The 11,941-nt window shown below is 35.0% G+C and overlaps 1 protein-coding gene across 1 annotated transcript; it reads left to right on the top strand.

Moving 5' to 3' along the window:
* The first annotated feature begins 456 nt into the window (after positions 1-456).
* LOC121419810 (tyrosine-protein kinase receptor Tie-1-like) lies at positions 457-8,095 on the top strand. The gene is made up of 10 exons (XM_041614273.1): positions 457-517; positions 1,019-1,189; positions 1,703-1,807; positions 2,165-2,346; positions 2,831-2,935; positions 3,515-3,620; positions 4,192-4,288; positions 6,444-6,543; positions 6,674-6,675; positions 8,038-8,095. The coding sequence occupies exons 1-10, from the start codon at positions 487-489 to the stop codon at positions 8,093-8,095; spliced, it is 957 nt and encodes a 318-aa protein (XP_041470207.1). The 5' UTR covers positions 457-486.
* Positions 8,096-11,941: the final 3,846 nt, after the last annotated feature.

Here is an 11,941-nt window from a genome sequence, read left to right on the forward strand (position 1 = left end):
TGGTACTTGTCGGATAAAATGTCCGACAATTCCTTTCATGAAACGCCCCCCTGATGTGTTAAATATTATTGTGTACACCGATCAGTATGAATGTAATCGCATCATAATTCAACGTTTAGGAACCAATATTGCTGAGGTACATGTATAATAGCGGAGAGAGAGAGATGATTAAAACAAAAAAATTAATATCCAATCATTTAATGACATCTAATGTATGATAGATTTTTAGCTTTTAAGATTTTAAGCCCAATCTCTTGTTACGTTCACCGATCAGTAGATACAATAGATTTTCATTGTTATATACAATAATCATTTGCCAATAGCATATTGCACTGAACACGAAAGGTTATTATGAAAATGTCCATTTCGTGACTTTGAATAGGTGTAAAATAGAAAAAAAACATTACGAAATAAATTGTATTTTTTTTCTTGTAAAGAGATGAATTAGATATACCATCGGAGGTGAATGACAACGTGGCCTATGAGATGATTCAAAGCGGACATGGCGGAGATAGAGGTACGTAATAACATGTTATTTTTTCATTCTGCATGGTAGGGACACAATGATGCGTTTGAGGTCAAATATATTTTCGTGGTCATATTCTATATCTGTTTTGAAGAGTATTCTACTGATTGTATTTTACTTTAGTTTTACACATATATGTGATGGCTCATCCATACACTCTGGTCAAAAATTTATGGTATTCGGAATATCACATGAACAGATGAATGTTTTGATTTTCCTTAATTAGACCTTAACTAAATGCAATCTAATATTATGCGCATATACATAAATGATTTTTTGTACATTGAATCTAACAGCACTGTTAGCGTGTAGAAGTTCCAATTTATTATATTAACCTAAGATTTTCTAGAAATATGGAACACCCCTTGAAGTCCACGGTTGTCGAATAAAAATGCTGGAACTTTTGCTTCAGTTTATATGGATTGGTGGTTTTGGAGTTATATGTAAAATAGTGTACTTATTATAAAATGTTTTATATTTCCGAAAATGTAGCATACACAGCGTTAAAACTTGATTCATCCCACTCCTTCGCCATTGCTAATGAAAACGTGACATTCTTCACCATACTTGGCTCGATTGGACGGGGTGACTTCGGCGTGGTATGGAAAGGAGACCTCCGCTCAAAACAAAATCATCTCGATGTTGTTATTAGGCAAATACCAGGTGATGGTTTGTAACCCAATACGTTAAGAATAATTTATAAAAAACAGTTTACAACGACAGAAATTCGAACTATTTATTGTCATGCTTCATTTGTAATCTCAATGAAAATTGAATTTCATTATCTAATCATGGTAAGATGTCATTCTGGATATGCAAATTCATTTTGGAAAGTAAACCAGTACAATTAATTTAATAGTTTTAATGCCACGTGATTCCTCTACACTTAAAGTCAACCAACCACACTTATATTGGAAGTGGGGAAGGGGGGGGGGTACTCAAAGGAGGCACGTGCCCCTTTTGAATATAACGAATATATACTTTTTCACTTCTCTTCACTTTTCGAGAATATATTCATGCGGAAAGACTCTTGATAAGGATTAAAAACATCCCCCTTTGTGTTATTTTTAAGATGTTCCCCTCTTTTGGTAGATTCATTGATCGGCCCGTGCCAAGGAAAATCTATTGAAAAAAATGAAAATAAATTGTAACTTTATATTTTATGTATAATTGAAGACCGCGTGACGAAATCATTACAAGTACTTCAAGCCATCAAGATACTTCACAAGCTATCGGATCAACCAAATATTGTCAAATGTCTCGGATATTGTAAAGAACAGGGTAAGTGAAGCATCTTGACTAATATCGACATTTGCAGTACAATTTCTGAAAGACAGTGAAAGGTATCCTTACTTTGTTTAGATAACTGGTATAGGGCTTATTGGCCCCTTTCCCCATCAGAGGCACCCCATCGAGCGAGAGTTGGTTAAGGGGAGATGGGCAAGGGCAGATTCTAATGGGCAAAATTGCCACATGAGATCGGAAGGGATGGGGATGGGTTCTTTTTTAACCCTCATGTGACAACCAGGAACTCAATGAAATTGTTTAATAGTAATAATACAAAGCAGAAGTCGATGGTTTACTAACCCCGTGACGTCACGGAGTTAACCTTTCTCTAACGATATATTACTTATATAGGTAGTATTCTCTATGAGTTCATCTCAGGGGGTACACTCCTTACCCATCTACAGACTTCAGGGGTGCAATCTCAACCCATGTACAGCAATCTCAAACCAAACGGTGTTCGTATTGATGAGGGTACACTACTTAACCTGGCTTGGCAGGTTGCTAAAGGAATGCAGTTCCTCTCATCTAACAGGGTAATTAAATTTTAAAATGTTATTCCAACTTAGATAGTAGTTCCCTATGTGGGGTTCGATAAGTGATTGCTGAATAGGAAGCTGCATCCTGCATCCTACAAGCATAGGAGGCTGCATCCTACTAGCTTCGCTTTTTAGCAGCCTCCTCCGTTCCAACCTGTTATCTTGAGTATTATACATAATAAGTTTCTTTGTTTTATTGATTATAATTATATCAAGATGTATGTAACAAAACTATTGTAAATGTAAATGATTGTTGGAAATTGAAAAAATAAATGAAATGAAATGAATCTATGACCTTCACGCATATTAATAAAGACAATCAGACTGGGGCTGATAAGGAAAATAAGGAGGAAAATAGAATGTGTAGAGTTATAATTTTTGATTTTTTTTTACATTTGCAAATCGACTGAAAATATTTACCTCAAGAAAACATCCTGGGTTTTTGAAAAGTATTTATCATTATGTTTCTTCACGATTTTAGATTATTCACGGAACTCTCTGTGCTCACAATGTGTTACTAGGAAAACGAAAACAATGTAAGATATCAGATTATGGATTATCCAACTCACTGTTTTCTGACCAAGGCGTAAGTATTATAATAAACCATCTACTACTATGAAATTTTCGCCAGAACAATGAACAAATATTTACAGATGCTTTAATAATATGTATGCTAGGCGTATACCAACCAACAAGAAATGAAAATCAATGACAAGAAATCACGTATTGTGATTCATGTAAGTCGGCAATATTTTGAACCTCGAACTAACGGGATGACTAAGATGTTGTGTTCTTTTGTGCATCTGGTCTGTATAAAAAGTGGTTAATAAAGATATGGATAAATCAAACAATTCTAATAATATTCAAGTTCATTGAAATAAATCATCAAAATGAACCTGAGCATTCGATTTTTAATCTTTAAAGTTTATTCCTTTGCATCAGGAGCCTATAACAGCTAAATTTGTTTTGGGGGTAAAACAGGGGTTACATGTCACAAAAGTTTGAAAAAAAATTGTGGGAGTGATGACTTTTCTTTTTTGGGAGGGGGGGGGGGGGGGGGCAAAATGCAAAACCTTAAAAAATTCTGGATCCACGGATGATATCTACTGCAAAAATAATGTTTCTAAATGAAATACGATAATTTTTAGTCCTTTTAATTTCTTAGAAAGCCACGAGATGGAGTTCACCAGAAACCATGGTAACGAGTGACCCAACAACAGATGGAGACATCTGGTCTTTTGGTATCGTCTTGTGGGAAATCGTAACGTTAGGTAAGGAACATAAAGTTATTGAAATATGAATATGTATTACAAAATGTTATAGAGAGCAAAATTTATGTTTTTATACCGGTGTATTTGCTCAGTTGGTAGAGCGTCCGCCACACAACCGGCAGGTCGGGAGTTCAAACAACGGCCGCGTAAGACCGAAAGAGGTTAAAAGGTGGGAGTTGCTGCTATCATGTTTGGCGCTCAACGATTCAAGGGATAAAACTACGTTGATCTGGCGCTGCACTTTTTAATTAGGCAAAACGAAATTCCAGAGCATTTTAGTTTTAGGATTTAATTTCGATCAATAAAATATGGATTAGTTTAATGCTGCTGATACAATAGTTGTAACATTATCAGTTACAATGATAATTAGAACACGGAATATTATTGTCATTTATATCAGCTATCAAACAGCGTGTCAGATTATAAGCATCTAAAAATATCGTAATGTCAAAGAATTGTTGTGCTTAATATCATGCTGTAGGATACATCTTTAGTCCCGGCCTGTTAGACCGTCTACCAATTACAATGTATTGCATCGAGTCTTGTTATTATCTTCTTCTGATGCTGATAGGTGCAAGGCCATATCCTAATATGACGTTTACCACTGTCCAGTCGAAGGTTGCTAATGGTTACCAGATGCCACGCCCTCGTCACTGTGCACAAGAAGTGTAATTTCAGTTTTACTTATCTTAACCTTCACCAATTAATGTTTTAGAAGAAAATGTTAAGAAAAATATACAAGTTGATCATGATGATGATAATAAATCAATCACTTAATTGCTCCTCATGTTTTTTTTTTCTCAAAGAACAAGTCCACCCCAAACAAAAAGTTGATTTGAATAAAAAGAGAAAAAATCAACAAGCAATACACTGAAAATTTCATTAAAATCGGATGTAAAATAAGAAAGTTATGACATTTTAATATCTTGCTTTAAAATCACAAAACAGTTACATGCACACCCTGGTGGGTATGCAAATGAGGAGACTGATGACGTCATCCGCTCACTATTTCTTTCTTATTTTAAATCCGATTTTGATGAAATATTATGCGTTTTTCTTGTTTGATTTTTCTTTATTTATTGAAATAAACATTTTCCTGGGGTGGACTTGACCTTAAAATTGAAATAGAAAGGAAAGTACACAGACTCCTAATCACATAATTTAACATTATCCTTTACAATATCAGGCGACATATGTTAAATGTGCTGTGATTTTGATGAGATATAGCATTGATCTGATAAATAATATTGGCAATAATTTAAGGTATCCTATTCCGTTCAGAACAGCAATGCTTTTTTATATCGTATCTTTTCAATTTTCTGACTGTTTGAATTCTAGTAATATGGTTTCATTGTGTATTTGACGAGATACTAATTCGTTGAAGTGCTAATAAAGACAATTTGTGTAAAATAACTTATGCACTGTAAAAGTTACGGTGTTAAAAGCGATGCAAGTTTATGTTCTGGGAGAAACAATCGGGCGATTTTACAATCACAAGAACAGAGTATATGATGTATTGAAAATGCACTTTAAATGATGATGAAGAGCTGTGAGGTCTTTGTCGATAATTGGTGAAACGAAAAACTGCAGTTTTGTCCTACTTCCTCAGTCTCTACGGAGGCCGTACGATAAGTAAAAAACAGCCATTTTCACATATTTATTGGGGAAAAATCTACACAGATTCATTATTGAATACATTAACATAAAATTAAACAATTCCAGGCACCATGAATAATAATATGTGATGTGACTTTGATAAGATAAAATAATGATAAGATGAATTTTATTGGTAATAATTCGAGGTAACCTGTCCTGTTCAAAACAGCAAATCCTGTCTTATATCAGATCTTTTTTAATTACATGTTTCCATGAACTCCACATTGTATATTTGAGTAGATACATATTGGTTGAAGTTCCAGGTGGGGATTAGTGTAAAATAACTTATGGGCGTTTCCATGGTAGACAAATAAACAGTTCTCACAAATGTTTCTCAACCTGCTGTACAAACAAACAAGGAACTTTCATTTGTTTGTGTTTTTTGTAATAATAAAGTACCAATTAAACGGCATGGGTAGTCATGTAAGAAACTTCGACCAATAAAATGTTGTCCATTGGTGAATAAGAGATGAAATAATATTGCGTGTCGTACAGAACATTTCTGAGTCCCGTATGGCACACATCATTTCACCCATATTAAAACATTTGTTATTGGTTATCACTTTTATTTACAAATTGTTGTTGATATGTCTCATACGACACTTATGGAAACACCCGTGTGTACTGTTAAAGCTACGGAGATAAGAAAAACACCAATCTGTTCCCAGAGAGGATCAACAACCTCAGATGTGAAAACAATCAATGTAATGCGTAATAATAAAACCAATGGAAATAACACTATGAATTTAGAGATAAATGCCAGTTATGGTAACGATTTTAAAATACAGAATCCAATAAAATAACCACCAAAGAACGTTTGTATAAATAAAAAAAATATGTGCCAAAGGGTTCTGGAAGAACTTGTGTAATTGCTGAGAAAGTAGCAAATAAGCACGGGATTCGGGTCAAGCGTCGGGCCGACATTCAAAGCAAAAATAATACTGTCCCATGTGCGCTTATCTGTGTAGGTGATCTTAAATGTGAACATTTTTCAGCGTAGATCTCAAGATTTTACAATGTTCAGTTTATGGAGCTGTACCAGATCTAGATGCTTTATGATATGGTGACATTTAAGCCTGGTTTTACAGGGTTTCTCATATTTACTGCAACTATACTTTCATTAATCTTTAACAGTGGTGTATTAAGAATTATTATCTAATATGACAGGTATGCTATTATGACTGGATGTTGGGAAAAGGACCCCACAAATAGGAACAACTTTGACCGGATCCTGAAAGATTTGGAAAGGATTCTAGAAAAGACTCATGTAAGATTACACTCTTCTTTTTTTCTTACAAAGTACAGCTTACCTTTATTTTTGTCTCACCTGCATAGCAGGTGGCGGTGGCGTCAACACCAAACCTGAACCGAAGGTTAGGTTTTTGAAATGACAGCAGAAGTTAGAAAGTATGTAGACCTAGTTCATGAAGCCAGGGAAAATAGCTAAAGCAAGTATTACCAAATATCCTGTCTGAGTTTCAGGTCACATGACTAAGTTCAAAGGTTATTTAGAGTCAATGGACTTAGACCATGTTGGGGGAATCAACCTCAAAATCTTGACCTAAGGTTAAGTTTGTGAAATTTCGTCATATCTTCAAAACTATATAGATCTAGCTCATGAAACTGTGCTGTAATGGTAATCAAGTACTAGTAATACTAAACATCCTGCTTAAGTTTCAAGTCACATTACCAAGGTAAAAGCTCATTTAGCGTCAATGAACTTTTACCAAGTTGGGGGTATTTGTTGAATTACCATCATAACTTTGAAAGTTTATGGATCTGAGTCATATGTAACTTGGACATAAGAGTAATCATGTATCACTGAACATCCTATGCAAGTTTTAGATCACGTGACTAAGGTCAAAGGTCATTTAAGTTCATTGAACTTTGGCCATGTTGGGGGTATTTGTAGAATAACCATCATAACTCCCGAAGTGTATGAATATAGTTCATAAAACTTGGACATAGGAGTAATCAAGTATCACTGAACATCTCATGCGAGTTTTGGTCACATGACCAAAGTCAAAGGTCATTTAAGGTCAACGAACTTTGGTCATTTTGGAGGTAATTATTAGATTGCTGTCATAACCTTTAGAGTTTATAGATGTAGTTCATAAGATTTTGATATATAGGGGAAATCAAGTATCACTGACAAGACTTAGGTTGCATGATCAAGATCGAACGTCATTTATTGTCAATGAACGTAGTATTGTATCATTATATGAATAGTTTTTTTGTGTGTGAATAATTATGTTATACCAGTTTTCAAAGTCAGCACAGCTGCTTTATTGAATCGCGTGATGCAGGTGAGACTGCCAGAGATGCTCTACTTGTTTTCAGCTATACACCATTATTTTTGTATTAGTTACTTTGCAATACGGTTAATCACTACACTTTGAATAACTTTCCCTACTCCATCTATTTATGGAGAGATTATGACCATGGAAAGAAAACATATTTTAATTGTTCTTCCTTTTCAATAACGGAGATTTGATTTGAGTACCTATATTTCATTATATTGTTTCCCTTTCCGTTGTTTTGTACATAATATCCCCCTTTAATGATTTTTATTTGTAACAATTTTTTCACGGTTAATGTTGATTTATATTATTATTGAAATGTAAAGAAAACTTTATCTATGGATTTGTTTGATGTGATGGACAATGCTGAATAATATCATGACTTACTTATAATTCTTCGATGACGTCATACTGTTATTGATAACAGTGTTCTCATTATCATTATCGTTTAATTTTCACAGTTACCTGTCGCTAAATGACTTGGATGAACGGTTGTACGCGTCTGCTATTGAAATTTGAATTCTAATTAAAGCATCGTGTTAGAATGATATCAAGGTTTTAATTAGTGTATATTATCACAGAGGTAAATTTATCATGTAAGAAAACGCTGTTTGAAAATTTTAAGTACGTTGTTTAAACAACTCAAACAAGAAGTTAAAACCTCTTAACAATAATTGTTTCAGCTATTTGAAACATTGTTTCAAAACTATTGTAAAGATGAAAAAAGAGAGGGTTGTTGATATAAATCAATTTCTTTTGGGAATGCGATTGGCCTGTAAAACTTTTAAAGACTACTTTTCGAATTTCCCGTCGGTTTTTCTGACAAGCAAAAAGAAAAAAAACCGTTAACACTCCAATCTCAACTTGAGGATAAGGAATGAGGCTAAATGTGTAATGTGTAACAATTAATGAATATCTCAACTGGATTTTTCGTAGTCTATGATATCTAAATCAGTAGCCAGAGGTGTGGGTTAACGAGATTAAAGTATCCTCTACTTTACCAATCTTTGTACTAATAATGATTTATCATACTCACATTTTGCTACATTTGGATTACTCTTAATTTCATATTGATTATTACATATAAATCCCATCTTAAAAAAGTCATAGATACTACTGTGACTGCAGAAAAACAGTAAGAATAAAAACCAAATAAAATCTTCCTGTTACACAAATTTCTAAAATCATATAACTTAGTTTCCCTTCATAATGACATTAGTATTCACTCGTACATGACTCGTCAAAAGTCTCATTTCCATTTTAGTTAATCTCATCATTAAACACATTATTTCATGTGGGAATTAATTTTTGAAAAATGATGAAAAAAGCCCATAAGATTTTTCTACATAAGACGTTTTACAGTGTAATTATTTATCATAATCCATGCTTATTTCTTTTGTTTGTGGAATGTATACTGCAAATTATTTTTTTCTTCATTTCTGATGCGATTAAAGAGAACATTGAATGATTTGTGTATGAGTGCGAGTGCATGATTAGAATTGTTATGTGTGTGTGAGTGTGCTTTCCTTTGTATGCAATTTTCGTATAGGCTCATTTGTTTCAGGGCCAAGCCAACAGGCACTTTAGTTTTTTCTGTTATGCTGTCCGTTTGTATAATAATATCATGATTTTTTTATTTTATAAATAAATTTCAGCGCTTAACCTGTTGGCAGCTCCTCTATCTGCTCTCTATTTTCTTGCTTGATTTGAGTGACTTTTTTGTTATCTTGAAACAAATTATGAGCAGTGGATTTGGATTCATTTATAGATTGTTCTGGACAACTTTTGTTGAATTTGAGTCACAGGTTTTAAAGATCTGAACTTGTACTTTTTCTTACTTGCAACTTCACACTGCTGTAATGTAGCCATGTTGTTAATCTTGCACAGTGTACTCAGTAGTATTAATACTCACTCAAGCCTGATTATCACCTTTACCCCCGGGGGGGGGGGGAGCAGTCGACCAAAAAAGTGGTAGGGGTGTGCCGCAGGCGAGACAAAAAACGGGGGCCTTGGAGCGGGCTTATTGTAAAAAGGAGGGTCCTCGGAAAGGGCTTCGGAACGACAAATGTTTGTAAAAACGGGGGTCCTTGGAACGGATCGCCAGCGTGTGAGTTTGTACGGGCATGCGTGCATGATGCAGCTAGCCTGGCGGCACGGCCGCCGAGTGCGCTCGCGCAGAGGCGATGATCGGAATGCGCTCTCGGCCGCTTTTCCGGTCGAATTGCAGATCAATATGACCGGAACGGCGTAACGGAAAATATGCGAAGCTTTGAAACGGATTTCTTTCTTCCCTTTTCACGATAAAAAAATGCCATGCCTTGGAGCGGCTTTCTTTGTTCTTTTTCTCAACAAGACACAAATGCTATGCCTTGGAACGGAAATTTGATTTAGAAAAGGGGGTCCCCTCCGCGGTACATACCCATTGTGCATTATATACTGAGTGCCCCCCCCCCCCGGGCCTTAACCAATGACTTATTGTAGCGGAAAAGCAGGAACTGTCCACAACAGTAGATGCAGTCAAGTGTTTTACTATTGTGTTTTATCTTGGACCGTGCGTTGGACATGATAATGGTCAGCATTTTATCAAACATGTATTTACGCCTACATGCACTGTTCTTGTCAACTTCTGCATGTGTTAGGAGATTCTACGGTAGACGAATTAACTATTACCCAAATTCAGATGCTTCTTACCAAATCTCCCTTTTTGAAGGATTGCGATATTTGTCATAATCATGGGCCCGATGTTGGTTGCGGCAGCTGTGATACAGTGCCAAAGACTATTACCTATACCAGGGAACCGTTGTTTGATGTCACCCATCATGATATTTGCCACCAGCGTCTATCTCCTGTACTGTGGAAGAAGCTTACTACCCCTGGAATCTCGCACAAGAAGAGAACAAAACGTAGTAGGAGATGATGGATTAAAAGTAGGAATAAGATCCTTTGAAATCTCGTAGCATGGATCCCCTCCCAACTTGGCTCGTAAAGGCATGCCTCGACCAGGGTGACCAGATTTCACAAAATGAAATACGGGACAATCGACAAAAAAGATCAACAAAGAAGGCTACACACTGTTACACCTGTGAAAAATTATAAAGAATTGGAAGGGAGGGTGAACGAAAGAATGAAGGAGAGTAAGAACAGACGAAAGAAAAGAAATGAATCGAGAAAAAAGAAAGACAAAAAATAAGGGGAAAATGAAGGCAAAATACAAATAAAAGACAGAACAAAATGATGAAAGAAAGAATAGAAGAGAGAAAATGTTTCCGTCATTCTTTGAATTGAATATAGAAAGAAAGAAAAAGAAAGCAATGGAATATGAATACATGTGTGAAAGACAAAATAAAGGAGAGAAAAAATGTAAGAAAAAGGAGGAGGAAAGAAAGAATGAAGGAAAGAAAACTGTTTCCTTCATTCTTTGAAAGAAACAAAGAAAGAAGGAAAACAGTAGGGAAGGAGTGAAGGAATTAAGGGAGGGAGGGAGAGAAAGAATTAGAAGGAAAAGTGAAAACATAATGGAAGAAGAGAAAGAATTAAAAGAAAAAGGAGAGGAAGGGAGGGGGAGAAAAAAGTTATAAGAAAAAAGAATAAAGGAAATATAAAAAAGGAAATTTAATAAAGAAGACAGGTAAGCAAAAGGAGGAAAGAAAGAAAATGAGCACGCAGATAGAGAAAGGATCAGGAAAGACAAATAGGAAATAAAGATAGATGGAACAAAAACGGGCAAGCAGGAAGGATATAAGGATGAAGAAAGAAGGATAGAAAAGAAAGGAAAAGGAAAAGAGTTCAAATTTCAAGCACAAAAATCCAATCATCTAACAAAATCATAATGAAATTTGTTGTTTTTCAAATATGTTTTTAAAATAAAAAATGTGTTAGAAATGAATAAAATTTCAAAGTGAATTTTTTTTTACTTAAAAATTAAATGAAACATCGCGACATCATACACAACAAGACTCAAAACGAAAGCTGAAACAATTAGATCTAGTTATGAAATCTCAATAACTTGTTCCTCCGATTGCATCTCCAAATCAGTAATCTGAGAACCCATAATAATAATCGTACAAATTTCCCGCCGATTTTGTGATTATTTTTTTGCCATGTATGGTGGAGAGAATCTGCTCCGATCATACATGCCTAGCTAGTAGCCTGCCACACAATGGCAGGAGGCCAGTTCGTTTGCGATGTATTGGGTTAGCAAGAAAATCACCGAAGAACTTTCAAAAGTTTATCGATTTTATTGTTGTCTCTGCTTCGTCATCTATTGTTATTTTGATGAAAAATCGTCACTTTTAAATACATTTTGTTCAATATTCTGAAATACGGGACAAATAGGCGTCCCGGGAAGGGTTTGTCGGGACGCCG

This window comes from Lytechinus variegatus, chromosome 8, assembly GCF_018143015.1.
Source record: "Lytechinus variegatus isolate NC3 chromosome 8, Lvar_3.0, whole genome shotgun sequence".
Lineage (NCBI taxonomy): Eukaryota > Metazoa > Echinodermata > Echinoidea > Temnopleuroida > Toxopneustidae > Lytechinus > Lytechinus variegatus.

Excerpts from the sequence above, each read along its gene's own strand:
- LOC121419810 (XM_041614273.1), top strand. The coding sequence starts at position 487 with ATGATTCAAAGCGGACATGGCGGAGATAGAG. Across the intron at positions 1,808-2,164 it reads CGGATATTGTAAAGAACAGG|GTAGTATTCTCTATGAGTTC; the intron begins GTAAGTGAAGCA and ends TTACTTATATAG. Across the intron at positions 2,347-2,830 it reads AGTTCCTCTCATCTAACAGG|ATTATTCACGGAACTCTCTG; the intron begins GTAATTAAATTT and ends TCACGATTTTAG.